At 34.8% G+C, this 19,065-nt stretch overlaps 2 protein-coding genes across 2 annotated transcripts; one reads left to right on the top strand and one right to left on the bottom strand.

Annotated features, from left to right (window-relative positions):
* Positions 1-1,554: 1,554 nt before the first annotated feature.
* Positions 1,555-7,454, top strand: spc25 (SPC25 component of NDC80 kinetochore complex). The gene is made up of 7 exons (XM_067444533.1): positions 1,555-1,659; positions 1,978-2,140; positions 3,234-3,299; positions 4,563-4,709; positions 5,822-5,926; positions 6,254-6,352; positions 7,177-7,454. The coding sequence occupies exons 2-7, from the start codon at positions 1,984-1,986 to the stop codon at positions 7,308-7,310; spliced, it is 708 nt and encodes a 235-aa protein (XP_067300634.1). The 5' UTR covers positions 1,555-1,659; positions 1,978-1,983; the 3' UTR covers positions 7,311-7,454.
* Positions 7,455-7,483: 29 nt separating this feature from the next.
* On the bottom strand, positions 7,484-18,588 carry nostrin (nitric oxide synthase trafficking). The gene is made up of 16 exons (XM_067444532.1): positions 18,407-18,588; positions 17,141-17,226; positions 16,815-16,898; positions 16,467-16,529; positions 16,303-16,384; positions 16,151-16,213; positions 15,916-16,014; positions 15,712-15,837; positions 15,529-15,627; positions 12,909-13,034; positions 12,709-12,817; positions 11,500-11,588; positions 11,290-11,415; positions 8,358-8,580; positions 8,198-8,281; positions 7,484-8,121 (listed from the first exon to the last, which is right to left on the bottom strand). The coding sequence occupies exons 1-16, from the start codon at positions 18,431-18,433 to the stop codon at positions 7,985-7,987; spliced, it is 1,623 nt and encodes a 540-aa protein (XP_067300633.1). The 5' UTR covers positions 18,434-18,588; the 3' UTR covers positions 7,484-7,984.
* Between the last annotated feature and the right edge of the window lie 477 nt (positions 18,589-19,065).

Below are 19,065 nucleotides of genomic sequence, written 5' to 3' on the forward strand. Positions count from 1 at the left end.
GCAGAAAACGCCACACTAATGCCGCATGATTTGCATGGTTTTCTTCAACTGAAAAAATAACTTGAACTTCTAGCATTTAGCTAGATTTAAGTAGATAATCCTGCTAAAATAAAATATACAGCAATACTGCATTTATAAAACAATAATTAATCTGTTCTTTTAGCTCTACTCGAAACACGTTTGTGGTCAACACAAACTGTCCTGTCCACCAGAGGGAGATGTAGTTCACGTACTTTAATATATTTTATAACAGAACAAATAATTATTTACGCTCATGTGATCACAAATACAGTTATAAGCCAGTCAGATATTAAAATTATATTTTCTACACAAAAATGTTATTGTTTTCCTGTTCCTGATGAGAACTCTGTGCTAAAATGTAGGCGACTTCACAGTATGAGTGAATGTACTTAGTAAATACTACAGCAGAGCTCAAAGTAACACTAGATGGCGCAGCATTACTACTGAAAAAGAGGAAACGTATTGACTGTATATACTATGAGCAGTTTAAAGTCACTTTTTATTCATTGATTGCAAACAGTAGAAATTACATAAATGAAATACAATTTTCAATATGTACAAAATGTATCAAAAAATGCGCAATGTTGTGAACATACAGGAGAGAAGAAAACAAGTTAATAATGATTTGCTAAAAAAATAAAAAATAACATGAAAAAATTGGAGAAGATAGAAAAAAGACCATGGGCATAAGATATTATTTTATACATCAGTTAAAAAGAACATGGACATAAGATATTATTTTGTATATCAGTTAAAGTTTATAAATTAAATTCGTTAGGTTGTTTTATTGCTTTCTTATTTACTGAGGATGAAAAGGTTTAAGGTAAGCCTACATGCAATTTAAAAATAATAATAATAATAATAATAATAATAATAATAATAATAATAATAATAATAATAATTTAAAAAAGAAAAGAAAAAAGGTTTGTTGGTGGTGAATTTACATTTATGGTATAGAATTTGCCAAGAAAATAAATTACGTTTATAACAAAGCAAACTTTGTTTTTAGTGGGGTCAGAGTAAAAAAATATCCCAAAATAATACATTTAAAGGTTACTGATATATATTGCTGGATATTATCTTTAATGTGTTAATATGTTTCCAAAGTTGTTCAATATAGAAACACACTGCAAAAATTTAAATTATTTTAAAAATTATATTGTTTATTAAAAAAATATATACCAATTATAGCTTATTATTTATACTTTATATTAAGATCGTTTTAAGTAAAATGACAAAAAAGGGATTAAAAAATAGTTTTTGCTTAAAACAAGCAAAATTATCTGCCATTGGGGTAAGAAAAAAATATATTGTTTCTATTTGGGACAGAAACAAAAAAACAAGATTTCAAACAGAAACAAGATAATTGTTCTTACCCCATTGGCAGATAATTTAACTTGTTTTAAGCAAAAATTCATTTCATTCTTATTTTATTTTCCAGAAAATAGAAGAAGAAAAAATCTTATGACCAAATATTTTTCCAATTTAATATTTTAAATAAGTAATTTCGTGCCGCTATTTTGTAGCAGTGATGATGACGCGTTTACTGACGCCATTTCCTGTGTAACTGCTGATGGCCAAGGCGCCGATTTTTGAAAACAAGAATACATTTGTGTTTATTTTCATTCTATAAAACGGGTAAGTGATTTACATGTGATAAACGACTAAAAAACAAACATTTAATCAGTATTATCTATGTTTCAGTGAATAGAAGCAAAGAAAAAATATAATGATAATAAAAGTGTAGCGCAATGAAAATCTGAAGATTTATGTCTAACAGTAACATCTTAACATTGATTGATTTTCTGCTAATTGCATATTATATATACACATATTATATGTTATTATATTGTTGTAGAATAGATTAGACGTATGGATTAAACCTCCCCTGAATGTGATCAGACTGCGGTGGTAACGTTAACAGTCGTTGTGTTGTTTGTTTGGATGATTTCGCAGCTCAGCATGGCATTTATTGGAGACTATAATGTAGTGGAGCAGTTCAACAGCAGACTGGAGGAGATCAGGACAAAACTGCTGGATCAGGCCATGGTAGAGGTGCTCAATGACAGGGCCGCAGAGCTATGTCAGGATCACAGGCAGTACATGAAGTCTGTTCTGGGTGAGAGACTCACAGGAGTGTTGAGTGTTTTGTGATTGCCATCAGGGTTTGAGTTTAGATGTGCACTTAAATTGGATGGACAGTGCAGTTAGACTTCATGTAAAATGAATTATCTGGTTCATCTACATTAAAAAAAATAGGCTGGGTGATATGTTGAAACAAATAATATTGTGAGATATATAACTCTTGAAATATCTGTATTTACTCTGAATATTTTCAGTTTTGGACAGTTCTGTGAAAACTGATCCACAGAATTGAAAGACAAATAGACAAATAAAAAGTAAACTGTAAAATTCACAATTCAGTATAAAAAGCACTGATGAAATCTGCCAAGAACATAAAACCAAGAACATGCATTAAAGATGATTAATTTGGTTGGTTTTAACCCTAAAGCATAATATACCATACTATACTACTGTATGTTTTATACACAAAGGCCTCTAAATTATCAACACTGTGCAATTTATATAAATGGGAAACTGATGGAGCAATTTGATTATGACAACAACAAAAATTGAATAACAAGCACAATAGCATGCACTGCAAAGATAAACAGGGCCAGTTTTGTTAGTTTTTAACCATATAAAGCATAATATTTATAAGCCCTCTAAATACCAAGATGATCTAAACTTTGCTATAAAAAAAACTGTTGCATACAATCTACATGCTCTCTTTTGACTGACAGTTTTTAAATTTTTAGCAAGGAAAAGCCTTTTAGTATACTTCTAAAAACATCTAAATTCATGTCTGGTTCATATGTCATTTTTGCTGTGGAAATCTTTACTGATTTTTGTGAAGTAAATATAAGAATAACTTTTAATATTGTTGAACCTTTTTTATATTTGAAAACATTTACTGAAGCAACTTAGGTTTACTTGATTATACATGCATCATTTTTGGAGAACAATTCTTAACATGTTTGCAACAAATATGATCCAACAGACTCGTTCATCTCTCAATCATTGTATTGCATTGAATTGCCAAATTAAAACTACAGAGATTTGATCATAAAACTAAGCATTTATACATTATATATTTATACATTTGATAAATGTTGATTTTTGTTTTGTTTTTGTTTTTTCCCCCAACACAGATACTTGCTTTAAGAAATGCAAGGAGGATGAAACCATGTTTGACATGATACATACTTACAAACAAGGTAAGATGTTGACTGGCACCAGGGCTTGATATTAACACCTGGCAAATATGTGTGAATTTCATCAGTGGTGTGTAACGCAGTCACTCCTAGCCAATTTGCCGGGTTGAATTTGATGTATAAAACATTTTTAAATTGTATTCTTTTAAAAAGGCAAATTTGATACATATCAATACAGAATTGCCTACAATACTATTTTACTGCAAAATAGACACATGATATCAGCTGCTCTTTCTAACTCTCTCACCTCTCCGACAGTGGGTTACACACAAACCCGCCTCCCCTCAATCACTCGTTTAATTTGCTCTGGATGAATATTGTTGGTGTTACATGGCTTGAATTTCAGCGGGGGATTGCTCATTCACGCATATTTTGTGTTCACACCCAAAGAATGTGCACATAAAGGCACCTCTTATTAATAAATTGAGTTATTTTTGCTAATAATTGCAGACAAATAAACACAAAATTATTTATGTAAACACAGTCAGTTCTGCTTTAAGTGAACGTAAACAGTTTAGAAAGAAAGCGCGTGTAACAGTGTAATGGATCCGTGCATCAGGCCTAATAAACCTCCTGCCAAATTATGAGATACTAATAAAAAAATATTTATATGGCAGTTTTTCCCCCATGGTATCGATGTCAATATATCATGATAATGAACATGCACAATATTGTTATAGTAGTCACTTTAAATGATCAAAACCTTTGTATACTGCCTCAAAGATGCAAGGCGATGATGTAAACAAAGCCAACATACATGTGTGGCAGAATGAGTGAAGGAGACATTCTCAATGAAAATGCACATTGGCTGAATCCGAAATCGGCCCCTAAACCCTCAATCTCTATTCTCTACTTTACTTCACTAATACAGTTCACTTGAAGGAGTTAAGGATGAAAAGTGAGTGAATTTGGACAACCGTTGTATGTAATGTTACATCGGCTGTATACTTGTTATATACAATGTGGGATAGAATAAGTGCACTTAATAAGGTCCACTATTGTTTAGGACACCACTACAAATGGCTGTCCACTCAAATAGTGCCCTATTTTTGTGTATGGGGGAGATTTCGGATTCAGCTATTCAATTTCTGATTGCAGATGGCGCTGATGGAACAGCAGAAATGCAGTTATTTCACCGGAAACCTCACAAACATTATTATTAATGTCAAGCCCTGACTGGCACAATAGTTTGACGCTTAAATATACATGACATCTGCAATGGGCAATTTAATAAACTCTATTATGTTTTGTTTCTTTTTTTATTAGATCTGAAGGAGAAAACATCTTTACTGAAAGAGAAGAGTGCCGAACATCTTGAGGTTGTGTCAGAGATTGAAGACAAGGAGCATCATAAAGCACTCTTATTTCAGAGAATTGAGAAGCTCAAGAAGGATCAGGCCAGAAACAGGGAATGTGTGTAGGCCTCTCTTTCCTCTCATGGGCTGCCATAGACTTTATGTTGATGTGTAATGTAGGGCTGGTCCGAATACAATTTTTTGAGCTTTGTGGAGGGAGGGGGCTGAACATATTCTTCTCTCTAATAAAGGCAGGAGTCTCAAGATTCACAGCACAAATGCAGCAGGAGTCAGATCTCATTCATCATAAGAACACGGAGCTGAATGACAAGTTGAATGCGGGAGATATGGTTTTAAAGCTAAATGTAAAAGTGTCTATTTAAGGGAGTCTGTCATTGTACTGTCTTGTTGTGTTTTTCATCAAGAATAATAGAATAATGAACCCACCATTCAAACAACCCGCCCCCAAATTAGCAAATAAAATGCGCACAGCTGGACTGTCATTCATTCACGGCTGCACTAGCACTATAAATGTGACGATGAGCGGAACATTTCTGTCCGTCACATCCCTAACAGGTAAAAAGGTTAATACGTTTTGATTCTATTCTTTTTTCCACAATGTCAAACAAACACAGCTTAAACCAAAATGCAAGCTAAGGCATGCACTTCTTCCATATAAGCTTGTGCAGTTGTGCGCTCAGACAGGGAATGCTTAGGCTAAGAAGAAGCAAATATTTATTAAGTATATAACGAGGTTGTATTCAACTGTCCATCCTATTAAAAATGGCTAGGCTATAAAAAAAAATTGTAAAAAAGAGAGTATTGCATTTCACCAGATTTTTTTGTAAACACAAGCATGCGGGAATGAGAACAGCTTCCATGGGGATGCCAGGTCTGCGTGAAAAAAATATTAATAATTTTTGAATCCCAAAATTGAAAATCGAATACCAACCCATCAAACGAATATTCTGGTCCAGCCCTAGTGTAATGGTTTACATTTAAAATTAAAACAGAGTTATCTGTTATCTTCTTTTGTGAATTATTTACTACGAATATATTTGAATGAAATGCATGTTGCATGGTCAATAAAACAAATAGATATGAGCTCTATAAATGTTTTCGTATGGTCACACGCATTTCCTGCATGTGACTGTTAGGTGACTGACAGTCACACAGACAGATGTTTATTATTGCGGATGTCATTAATGCTTGTTTTATACATTTTTGTAGTGATTCAGTCACAAAACAAAGCCAACAAGGACAGACTGAAGAAGCTGAACAAATGTAAAGACGTCTTTCAGAAACACCTCAGTCTTGAGATCAGAAAAATTCAAGGTAAATCTTTGTGCTAAACTATAGCAGATGACTGAAGTATGAAGCAGTTTTATTTCTGTCATTATGTGTTAAAAACATCATTCAAATAGAGGTACAAAAAGTCTTAAATTGAAACCTGGAAATTAAAGATTTAAGATTTTGAAAAACATCACTATTTCTAGATCCCTAATCAGGAGCATTTTTTAATTGGACCTTTTCACTCAGCTTGTTGTTGATAATATAATTTGAAATGCAATTGTATGTTGTTTTAGAAAAATTAAAAGCATTTTTAATAATGGTCTCATACTTGTAGATGTAAGGTTTGATCATGTATCTGTTGATTTGAAGGGGAGAAGCTGCAGTTTGTCTTCAGGAACATCAGTCGTAAAGATCCAGACATGGTCCATATGTTCCTCCTCCAGCTTGATGCAGAGGGCGTTTACCACAGTACGTATTCATCTTCTGATCCATCTTTTATCTTGAAAAAAGCATCTTCTATTCACCAAGGCTGCATTTATTTGATCAAAATACATTGAAAACTGTAATATTGTGAAATATTACAATTTTAAGTAACTGATTTTTATTTTATTTTATGTTCAAACAAATGTATTTTTAATTCTTGTGATCAAAGCTTAATGTTCAGCATCATGTCATATGCTGCTCAAGAAACATTTCTTATTATTAATGTTGAAAACAGTTGAGCTGCTTAATATTTCTTCAGCAACTGATTTGAAGCATATCTTTACTGTCAGTTTTGATACATTTAAAGGGATAGTTCACATAAAAAGGAAAATTGTCATTAATTACTCATACTCATGTCATTCCAAACTCGTGAGACTTTCGTTCATCTTCTGAACACAAGTGAAGATGTTTTTGATGAAATCTGAGAGTTTTTAACACATTTTTGAATGTTTATATGTGAATAAAATACTAAATTAAATCTGTTCATCATATTAAGCGGTCGAGTCTCTAGACTAGTTTAAGATCTTTTTATGAAGTTTTGATGTGTCAAAGTGTCAGTTGCATAGCTGTCAATGGAGGGACAAAAAACTCAGATTTCATCACAAATACCTTCATTTGTGTTCTGAAGATGAACGAAAGGCTTATGGGTTTGGAATGGCATTTTGGGTGAACCATCTCTTTAATGCATCCTTGCTGAGTAAAAGATTCACTTGTTTTAAGAAAATCCCACTGAGCCTAATCTTTGTAAATGTTAGTGTATATTATCTGAAGTCTAAGTACTGAATAATATGATTATATTTTTCCCTCAGTCATCTCCTGTGACCCTCCACTGGAGAAAATGGCACAACTAGAACGCAGACTGCAGGAGACCAACAACTTTTCTGCCTTCCTCGCTAATGTCCGGAGAGAGTTTGTGGCGCTTCACAGCGGTGCAAAGGCCTGACTGATGAACCCAAGCTAATTGCTCGTTTCAGATCTTTTGAAACGGTCAGAGACCCTAGACACCATATTTATAGATATCATTATCAAGTACATGGAGCTTTTATTTACCATTCAATTTTTTGTACATTTGACCTTAATTTTTTTCTACATTCATTTATTGATTTGTAATTTTAGGAATAAACATGAAAAATCTTTAAATGTGTTTTGAAATTTCTTAACTTCATTTTACACTACAGGGACAAGAAGTTATAAAGCATTTGCTTTTTGTGGTTTATTACTGTGGTGTCAAATATCATAAATAAAATCACAATACAATACATTTGGATAAAATGTGCTGTAGCCACATATTTAATTGATAGGCTTCCCATGGTCATGAAAAACCTGAAACCATGACCTTTTATAACTATGACTTTTTGTAGTAAATACATTTATGCTCTGCTCTAAAATATTTAATCGGCTTGATGTTGCTCTTACAAGGTGTAGTTACTTACAAATTATGGGTGAATCATTCTTTGGAGTGAGTGAATCTGTTGAAATGATTCATTTAAATAATTTTATAAGTCCTGTAATTACGTGGAAAGGTCATGTGAAAGTAATTCGTTTAAGTGTGTTGAGTGAATCTTAATTCAGTGGCACCGAGGTCAGTGACCTTTTTCTTCACATGCTCTTTTGAAGCTAAGCCTCAGATGACTTCATCGCAGTAAAAACAGGCAGCTCTTCGACGTACGTGGAAGGGAAATGTCCTCTCTGTCCGTTCAGCTCACCGAACCACCAGCCCGTGTCGTCCTTCTGAAAGATATCCAGTACGTCTCCTGCCAGATTGAAGAGGGACAGTCAACAGAAAGCAGGTGCTGAGGGATGATGTATTAAGATGAACTACCAAATTACCTTCATTAATGTTTAACTCGTCCTCTCTTTCTGACGTAAAGCTGTATAAAGCCTTGCATCTGCCAATAGAGCAGAATTCTGCACCTGTTTATTAAATCAGTTTGTGTGTTAAGAAAATCCTTGAATGGAAGAGAAGATAAACGTGTGGCTAGCTGTTCACCTTTATCCTCTTCAGATTCAGTCACGCATCCATTGACTGGACCACTCTGTTGATCATCGACTTTGGTCGTCTCATTCGAGGGCTTTTTGCTGGTCATATCAGGGCTTTGGTTGGTCAGTGCACTCTTATTGATCATGGCGGTCCTCACGGACTGTCGGGATCTGAACGGAGTCTTTTTGATCCTCGTAGGTCGGGAAAGCTGCACTACGCTGTGCTCACAGTCCTGGATAGAATTCAAAAACTCATGAAACATGTTTTTTTGCTAAACCTTGTTTGTTAAAATTGTGATTCTTCTCTCTCCAGCCTGCAGCCTTGTGGAAACATATATTACAGTCAACAAACTAGGCCGTTTAAAAGCAACAACATAAACAAAATATGATGCTAAACTAGAGTTGACCTTTTTTCTCAATTAACCCACTTATGTTTATATAATTTCCCATGTCCTGGATTCATCAAGGCTTGCATGTTTAATGGTAGTTTTGCATGAATCAGAATCATCCATGGATGATTTAAGAATTTCTTCTGACACTAGATTTAGATAAATCTATTTTTAAAAAATTAACCTTTTTTTTTTTATTATTATTCTATTTATCAGTCCCCATGTAGTACCTTACACAGACTCCTGTTTTGTGTTCAACCCTTCCGGAAAGTAATATAACAGTTTTACTAAAGTTCAGTGTTATTTTATTATCATTTAGAGATTTATTTTGAATTCGATTTTATATTTTCTGTTCTCATGTTAATTTCAGTTCAATTAATTTGTTTTTATTTTTCTGATTTAGTTATTTTAGTTGAAGTTAAACTAAATGTAAATGGGAAATGTTTCCTTGAAAACTGAAAAGTTCTATATTAAGGTACAGTATGTAACTTTTTTTTTTTTTGTTTAAAATGAACAAAATTTAAATAATGACTTAATACATCTTCAATCCTTCTTCCAAAATGTGGTTTTGTCTAAACCTGATTTGCTATGCTATGGTTAGCTTAAAATCATAAGTGTTTATATTTTAGATCTGACGGGATGGTTTTCGCGGGAAATTGCGTCCATACATCACTCGCTTGTGAGCCGTCAGTTGCTCCAGCTACTTTAATGGAGTGTGGGAGAGGTTAGTTGTAACAAAAAGCAAAAAAAGGGTTGACATGGATCACGCTAAATCTTTAACCTCCGGCGAATCACAGTTTAAAAGGAAGCTGAACAGAGGAGAGTCTGCTGGAACATAACAGAGTTCATAATAAACATTAGCTTGGCTTTTCCGGTGTGCTGTGGAAAATGATTAAATTCCAGATAAATCATTGCAATGTCAGCCCGAAACCTTATATCTATATATTTTTGTTTAAAAATGAATGCTATTGGTCATCCTTTACGTCTGTAAGTGCACGTCATAATCTCACCAGAAGTAGTAGGTCATCCGGGTACTTTTTGCCCACGAATACTATGAATTCAGACATACTCTGTTAGCATACTGTTTTTCACAGTTAGTCTTTGCTGTCTAGTTGAAGCTTATATACTGTTTTAAATGTCCTGTGCATAGCGCTAATCTTTTGTATCATAAGATTTTGATGAGATTTCAAGAACACTGAGCGCCCATATAGCGCCAATAATCTTTATAATGCGATGCATGCAGCTGTTTCAGAGACAGACAAAAACATATAGCTCTGTCATTTGCTGGTCAAAACCCTCATAACTCCATTTGAGCTTGATTTTTGTAAAATGCTAATATTACAATGACACATGCAAGTGTCTGACCATACGTAAAGCCACAATACCAACTTTAATGAATTTTCGATTTATATAGCGCTTTTCAAGGCACTCAAAGCGCTTTACATTGAAGGGGGGAATCTCCTCAACCACCACCAATGTGCAGCATCCACCTGGATGATGCGACGGCAGCCATATTGCGCCAGAACGCTCACCACACATCAGCTGATTGGTGGAGAGGAGACCGAGTGATTAAGCCAATCAGGAGAGGGGGATTATTAGGAGGCCATGATGGACAATGGCCAGTGGGCAAATTTAGCCAGGATGCCAGGGTTACACCCTACTCTTTTTCCGAAGGACATCGTGGGATTTTTAATGTGGACGGAGAGTCAGGACCTCGGTTTAACGTCTCATCTGAAGGATGGTGCTCTTTGACAGCATAGTGTCCCCATTACTATACTGGTGTGTTAGGACCCACACAGACCACAGGGTGAGCGCCCCCTGCTGGCCTCACTAACACCTCTACCAGCAGCTACCTGGTTTTCCCAGTTGGTCTCCCATCCAGGTACTGACCAGGCTCAGCCCTGCTTAGCTTCAGTGGGAAACCAGTCTTGGGCTACAGGGTGATATGGCTGCATATCACCCTGTACAACTTTGACAGTGACATGGTTTCCGTTCAACAGTTTTATCACGACAACATCATAGCAAACCTATGCGACCTTATTGTGTTCCTACCTGACTAAAGCTCAAGTTTCACATTAAATGTGAATCCTACTCTTAATATAATATCTAGTTTTAATATGCCATTTAAAGCAATGCATGTTCGTGCAATTTTTATATTTTGATGTAGTGGTGTGCCGTGGGATTTTTTTACTTATCAAACTGTCGTGGCAAAAAATTTGGGAAACTCTGATGTAAAGCATCATATTGTGAAGGGTCTTTTCATTATGGTTGTTGTAGGGCTGTGCTAGAATTTATTACCAGGAAGTACCATGACTATTAATGGGTAAAGCTACAGTATCTTCTTCAGCTAGTCAGTTTGATATCCTTTCCATCTAAACTGGTTTTAAATTACATAGTACACATTTTTGATGTCTATTTTATTTCAACAAATGAAAATGTTGTTATGGTTCTATTTTGAGCTATATTTTGACCAAGCTAAAATTTAAATAAGTTATGAATGAAATAATGCTTCTAGTACTGAACAGGTGGTGTGCAGGATAGGATATGTAAAACCTTTTCTTTCCATTTCGTGATGTTGTCACTGAATCTGTGTCTTGATTTTGGTTTTCCCTCTAACTCGGCCAGACTGAGAGTCAGTTTGCAGTGTGTCGCCTCTAAAAGGTCCAGTTTGAGGATGGCCTACCCAAGAGAGATCAGTCAGCATTTGGTTTAACCTTTTTGTTGAAATGTTTGATAAAGCAAATACTTAAAATTTGTCCTCACCTCGTCCAGTAGCTGTTCTGTTTCCTCCAGGTTTTTTTGATTTGAGAAGTTTGGTTGTTCTGTGTATACTTTCACCATTTTCTCTAAACCTGCAAACCAGATTTTTGTCAGTGTTGAGCTTGATGTAATTTAATGTGGACAATATAACAGGACAGAAGCACCTAATAAGATCTCTGAGGAATAAACCAGTTCTATTTAAAGTCCTCTTCTAAAATAGTGTTTCTACAGTTTTTCAGTCCTTTGTTCTTCTCATATTTAGGAACAGTGTCTATCCTGTTTCCTCCGTAGAGAAACGGCCCATTCAGGCACGCTGAGATCATATCTAAATACCAAACAAGTGCCATTCATGTGTGCCATTTATATATTCAGTATGGTTTCATGCTCAAATGTGTTCATCTGTTAGATGTGAGAAAGTTAAAACATTTCCACAGCTTGGTTTCAATAAATGTTTTTTCACTAGGGAGGATGTTTTCAACTGAACTGAAACCCATTTGATTTTCTTTTTTAATGTCACATTCGTTCAAAATAAAAAGACCATTACCTAAAACATAAAATAAGGCTTAATACAAATGTATTATAAAAGTCCTATTATAAAAGTTTGTCCTCTTTGCTACTTCGGTGGCTTAAGCCCCGATAATCATCAAAAGCTTCTGATCTAAAGATTCAGTCACGTTATAAACAACAAGCAATATAAATTGTAGTATAAATTCTTTTACTTTGCTTCCTCTAGCCTAGCGGTGATAAAAAAAGAAAAGGTTTTTATTTTCGTTCTACTTTAAAAATAATGCGTTAACAGACGTCTTTGACTGTTGTGCCTCGTCTGCTTCTAGTTAAACTTTAAAAACGCATCTCGACACCCTGTGCTCTTTTATATTTTGTTCACGTGTTTTAAAGCACAAACGCATTCGTTCATTTAGCTCACTGCAGTTTTAAAGCCCATCTGTTCTGCTCAGGTGGGACTGTCAGCCAGCAGGTTTCAATAAACCGTTATTGATTCAAAGAGCTAATAAGGTAATAATAAAGATGTTCAGTGAAATTGATAGCATGTGCTTAATAACTGTGCACTTTACAATGTGACCTTGTAAATGTATTAAGTTAAGGTAAAATGGAAAATAAATTGAATTCAGGATATTTTAACTTTTTTTTCTTCTTAGCAGCACCTCTGAATTGTTAATCCCCCAGAGCCGCCACTGCCTACAAGATCCAAACCTTCTCTGTCGCTTTTTGTTTTTGTGATGCAGTCCTCTAGACGCTGAAGTTTAGTCTTGATGCCATCTTTCCTTCTGTCTTTTCCCATGACCGTTTTTCCTTCTTCCTCCTACACACACACACACACACACACACACACACACAAACCCAATTCATTTAAATTCCTTCCACATGAATTAGTGTTGTAAACTAAGACTTACAAAGTAGTCAGCCATGAGAAATTCAGCTTTGTTCTCGTCTGCTGTAGCGCTGACATCCTCGACCAGTGATTGAATGTCTTTCTCCACATCAACCCTCAGTACGGCTTGTTCGATCTGTTTGTGACTCTGCCGAGAAAAAAGGGGGAAAAAAAACCTCACCTAAAAGTCAGTTTAACCACTTTAAGACAAATTTAAATAGGACATAATTGCTTTTAATTGAACGCTTACTTCACTTTAGATATGTGTTTTGTTCTCACAGTGTATTATATATATATATATATATATATATATATATATATATATATATATATATATATATATATATACAGTCTTGTTCAAAATAATAGCAGTACAATGTGACTAACCAGAATAATCAAGGTTTTTCGTATATTTTTTTTTATTGCTACGTGGCAAACAAGTTACCAGTAGGTTCAGTAGATTCTCAGAAAACAAATGAGACCCAGCATTCATGATATGCACGCTCTTAAGGCTGTGCAATTGGGCAATTAGTTGAATTAGTTGAAAGGGGTGTGTTCAAAAAAATAGCAGTGTGGCATTCAGTCACTGAGGTCATCAATTTTGTGAAGAAACAGGTGTGAATCAGGTGGCCCCTATTTAAGGATGAAGCCAACACTTGTTGAACATGCATTTGAAAGCTGAGGAAAATGGGTCGTTCAAGACATTGTTCAGAAGAACAGCGTACTTTGATTAAAAAGTTGATTAGAGAGGGGAAAACCTATAAAGAGGTGCAAAAAATGATAGGCTGTTCAGCTAAAATGATCTCCAATGCCTTAAAATGGAGAGCAAAACCAGAGAGACGTGGAAGAAAACGGAAGACAACCATCAAAATGGATAGAAGAATAACCAGAATGGCAAAGGCTCAGCCAATGATCACCTCCAGGATGATCAAAGACAGTCTGGAGTTACCTGTAAGTACTGATTCAGTTAGAAGACGTCTGTGTGAAGCTAATCTATTTTCAAGAATCCCCCGCAAAGTCCCTCTGTTAAAAAAAAGGCATGTGCAGAAGAGGTTACAATTTGCCAAAGAACACATCAACTGGCCTAAAGAGAAATGGAGGAACATTTTGTGGACTGATGAGAGTAAAATTGTTCTTTTTGGGTCCAAGGGCCACAGGCAGTTTGTGAGACGACCCCCACACTCTGAATTCAAGCCACAGTACACAGTGAAGACAGTGAAGCATGGAGGTGCAAGCATCATGATATGGGCATGTTTCTCCTACTATGGTGTTGGGCCTATTTATCGCATACCAGGGATCATGGATCAGTTTGCATATGTTAAAATACTTGAAGAGGTCATGTTGCCCTATGCTGAAGAGGACATGCCCTTGAAACGGTTGTTTCAACAAGGCAATGACCCAAAACACACTAGTAAACGGGCAAAGTCGTGGTTTCAAACCAACAAAATTAATGTTATGGAGTGGCCAGCCCAATCTCCAGACCTTAATCCAATTGAGAACTTGTGGGGTGATATCAAAAATGCTGTTTCTGAAGCAAAACCAAGAAATGTGAATGAATTGTGGAATGTTGTTAAAGAATCATGGAGTGGAATAACAGCTGAGAGGTGCCACAAGTTGGTTGACTCCATGCCACACAGATGTCAAGCAGTTTTAAAAAACTGTGGTCATACAACTAAATATTAGTTTAGTGATTCACAGGATTGCTAAATCCCAGGAAAAAAAAAATATTTGTACAAAATAGTTTTGAGTTTGTACAGTCAAAGGTAGACACTGCTATTTTTTTGAACACACCCCTTTCAACTAATTGCCCAATTGCACAGCCTTAAGAGCGTGCATATCATGAATGCTGGGTCTCATTTGTTTTCTGAGAATCTACTGAACCTACTGGTAACTTGTTTGCCACGTAGCAATAAAAAATATACTAAAAACCTTGATTATTCTGGTTAGTCACATTGTACTGCTATTATTTTGAACAAGACTGTATATATATATGTGTGTGTGTGTGTGTGTGTGTGTGTGTGTGTGTGTGTGTGTGTGTGTGTGTGTGTGTGTGTGTGTGTTTGTATTTGTGTTTGTGTGTAAAGTAAAATATATACATTTAAATTGTTACACTTTACATGTATTAACATTAATTAACATAATACTTATTTATTATAAAACTTTAGAAGTATTTTTCATTGTTAGTTTATGTTAACTGATGAAACTTTATTGTTAAGTTATTAACCATTTATATTTGCATTTAATATTGAATTAACTTTTAACACCATATAACAGAAGCAGGTTCATTTACCAAACAAATTAAAACATTTTTAAAAAGATTTTAAAGCCACACTATGTCAGATTTTTGAATTAAAATATCCAAAAACCACTAGAACAATGTTATATATTTTGGAGACTTGTGTACTTACATTATCTCCAATGTTTAAATCCAGAGAAATAAGTATTTTATTAAATTACATATTGTGCCTTTAAAGTATATAATATTGAGGGCAAATATTTATATTTTATTGTCATGAAGTTATTGAAAAGGAAGTGTGATACTGAATTCTGTGGTACTGTATAGTGTTTGTGTCCGCTTCGATTCTAATTCACACGTGATTTTAAAGGCAGCCTCTAATGATCTGAATGATTCAGTTGCTCACGTGAATGACGGTCTGTGCGTATACAGTCATGAAGAGGCTGTACTTGTTTAGGGCATTGGACAGAGTCTCTATTCTCTGCTTCTCAAGCTCCTGAACGATCTGAAATGCAGCACTGAATCAGTCAAAATGCAGTGGCTTCAGAGAGGATACAATTATAAAGATGTGGCGGAAAAAGAGAAGAACCTGGTAGCAGGTTTTCAGCGTGTTCTCCAGCTTCAGCCGAAAGTGATGACCCTCCATGTTGGTGTTAAAATATTCCTCATCAACTCTGGCCTGAAGCTCTGCTGATTTAGTCAATCTATTAAACATCTGGACAAAAATGAACGGTATTAAATCACAAAGATAACTGTTTACTGCTTTTCTCCATCAATGAACAATCACAAATACCTTCTGCTTCTCTTTCTCTGTACAGATTTGCTTGTTTTTCTCCACAAAGCTGAAAAGAGCTTCATGTTCTCTTGTCAACCCAATCAGCTTCTTCTTCAGCTGTAGAAACAGACATTTCTGTTCAAGTCGTATTCTCCTCATGGCAAAACTGCTTCTTGAGTCAACCTTCAACCTTTTTAATATTGGGTTGTTTGATTTGGCTCAGAATTAGACAATTCTACAAGTATCTTCTTACCTTAATTTGCTCACCCCAGTTTGTAAGAACAAGCTTTCCGGACTTTTCGACGGCACTGTCAAGCTGTGTACAAACAAGACTTCATGTAAGCATGCTGCTGTAAATCCTAATGTAAATATATTCATATGGTGCATAAACATTAAGTGATATACCGGTCTTTTTCTTTTGCTGTGTTCATCTAGGATTTGACGGATTTCCTGAATAGCATCTTGGTTGAGAGCATTTCCCAGTATGCTGAAAGAACAAGCCCAATATAAAAACTCAACAGCAACCCACATGAATAATAGAAAGAGCCTCATCCAGCGTAGTGTCATACCGGTGGGCATCTGCTGAGGCGTACATTTCATCTGATATGAAGGACCACGCGTGATATGTGGAGCTTAGAAGAGGAAAAACTGTCAATGAGTTTGTGCATCAAATATTAACCTGCACTGCTGACACAGTCAACATGACATTACACTGCCAAAAATCATGTTCTTAATTTTGTATTATTTAACTGTTACACTATCTAAAAGTCTAAAACTGACATGCAGGGCAACCCTACATAAGAAGTCTTAAAACATATCTGTCAGTATGTGTGCATCATGTGTGTGTGTGTGTATATATATATTACACATTTTGTATAAACACACAAAATATATAATAAATAGGCATGCTCACTAACTTTTCACTCATCTCTTTAGAGACTTTAAGGAGTTTCCCTGCGATCTTCTGAAGCCCTTTTGAATAGTTGATCTCCAGTTCAGATCTAAATTCAAAGAAACCGTTGTGAGTTGTATTGATCCTGTTTGTTTGCTCTGAGACAGCTGAGGATCCTCAGCTCATTGAGATTTTGCCCTGAACATTTCAAAGCACTTTTTCAGAATAACTTTTTTTTATTTCATTATCTTCTCGTAAGAATGGAAGGTTGAGCATCTTTAGTGTAATCTAGTCTTATAGGTGAAGTACTACAATAAACGTGTGAGAAGAAAGGCGGAGTTCGTATGTTACCTTTGATGAAACACGGCCAAGAGCTCTTTGCAGAAATACTCGCCATTCTTAGAGATTCTCTTCAGGTCCTGATACAGCAGATTATACTGGAACAAATGATACAGTACAAATGAAGCAGTAAACCACGAGACAGCCAGTCAGTCCGTCTGTCTTTCTCTGTTAGTCTGTCTGTCTTTCTCTGTCTCTCTGTCTATCTATTGTCTGTCTGTCTATCTATTGTGTGTCTGTTAGAAAGTCTGTCTATCTATTGTCTGTCTGTCTATCTATTGTCTGTCTGTATCTATCTATCTATCTATCTGTCTGTCTGTCTGTCTGTCTGTCTGTCTGTCTGTCTGTCTGTCTATTATTTTAGTATTATTGATATATATTATTTACTAATATTTTGAAATAATTATTTAATTTTGTATTAGTTTTTCTTAATTCTTAAAATTCCTAAGTCTTAAAATATATTTATAATGTCTATATAATATCTATATATTATTATTATTTTATTTTATTTGCCACAGCAACATTTTTTAAAGTTTTTTTTTTAATGTTTTGTAGTTTATTTTAATAAAAATAAAATAATCAAACACTAACTTTCAAGAGAACAGCAATACCATAGCGACCACAGTAACTGCCTAACAACACCCTGGCAAATCACCAAAACAGCCTAGCCCAGACAGAACTCCCTAACAACCAGGAACATCTAAAAAATGGCTCTAGCAGCTGTAAATAAATCTGTCTGTCTTCTCGTTGTCTACCCCTTACGAAAGGAAAATATATTTACAAATATATTACTTGAAATATATTTTAATACATTGTAAATATATAGAATAATATATTGATGGTATTATAAAATATATTATATATTCATGTAATATTTTGCAAAATATACAAATGATTGCCGCTTTTAATATATTGCAATATATTGGAAAATATAAATATTAAATCCCATATATGTGAATATATTGCCTAATGTATTGCATGATATTTTCCAATATAATACAATATATTTTTGTTTCATAAGGGACACTTTCAAACTTAGAGGATTTTAAAAACTTCAATAAAAGTTTTGTCAAGGAAAAGCTTTGTCAAGTTAACAGCAAAGTCTCAACAAACATTACCCTTCTAGTTAATAATAAGCAATTCTTCAGAATGTAAATGAGTCAAAAGTATGTTTTATAGACGTCCACTATCAACACCGACCACCTCATCTGTACTCTGTTATTTTCCACAGCAGATATCAAGTTATTAGGTGAGCTTATTAGAATGAAATGGACTTACAGTACAGCTGCTCAGCGGGTCCTTCATCTTCACACTGGTCGTACTTTAACTCTGCTGTTCAAACTTTGACCTCTCTCTCTCTGCTCCTGAAGAATGTATGCGGAAATCACCTGTGTGCCTGTGCACAAGATCACAGCATTATTAACCCACCATAAAACCAAAGGAGTGGCCCAGTCCTTGCTATAGAAATCACTGTTTCGCGTTGCATGAAGTTTTGGCTTGACATTTGTCTTGTTGGGGCAGTATTATAATGTATACGTTTCAGAATAATATAGTGAAAACTATAAAATAACACAACTGGAAGTATAAACTCGGTTAGGCTACAATAATGGTTTCAAAAGGGGATTTTCACAGCAATGTGGAAAAAAAAACATCTGGGTTCCCTAAAGAACCTTTCATTGAACAATTCTTCACACACAAAAAGATAAATAACATTTTAGTGTAAAGAACATTTAAATAATCTAAATAACTTTTTATAACTTTTAAGAACAGGTGAAATTGAAATGGTACTTTAATGGTGTAGTAGTCTACTGATAGCATCCTCCCTTGACATTTAGGGCAGAAACCGCAGGTAGCATGCGTCCTGTGGATTTTCCTGTGTTTTATGTGAACAAAAAAAAAAAAAAAAAAAAAACAGTATTGTAGCCTAACCACTTAAA

Source organism: Pseudorasbora parva, chromosome 5 (assembly GCF_024679245.1).
Source record: "Pseudorasbora parva isolate DD20220531a chromosome 5, ASM2467924v1, whole genome shotgun sequence".
Lineage (NCBI taxonomy): Eukaryota > Metazoa > Chordata > Actinopteri > Cypriniformes > Gobionidae > Pseudorasbora > Pseudorasbora parva.

Bases quoted from the DNA above. Each gene is read 5' to 3' on its own strand.
- spc25 (XM_067444533.1), top strand. From the start codon at position 1,984: ATGGCATTTATTGGAGACTATAATGTAGTGGAGCAGTTCAACAGCAGA. The intron at 2,141-3,233 runs GTGAGAGACTCA...CCCCCAACACAG, and splicing joins GTACATGAAGTCTGTTCTGG to ATACTTGCTTTAAGAAATGC. The intron at 3,300-4,562 runs GTAAGATGTTGA...TTTTTTTATTAG, and splicing joins GATACATACTTACAAACAAG to ATCTGAAGGAGAAAACATCT.
- nostrin (XM_067444532.1), bottom strand. From the start codon at position 18,433: ATGAAGGACCCGCTGAGCAGCTGTACT. The intron at 16,015-16,150 runs GTAAGAAGATAC...CTGTTTCTACAG, and splicing joins ACTGGGGTGAGCAAATTAAG to CTGAAGAAGAAGCTGATTGG. The intron at 8,581-11,289 runs GTTTTACATATC...AATTCTATCCAG, and splicing joins TCACGAAATGGAAAGAAAAG to GACTGTGAGCACAGCGTAGT.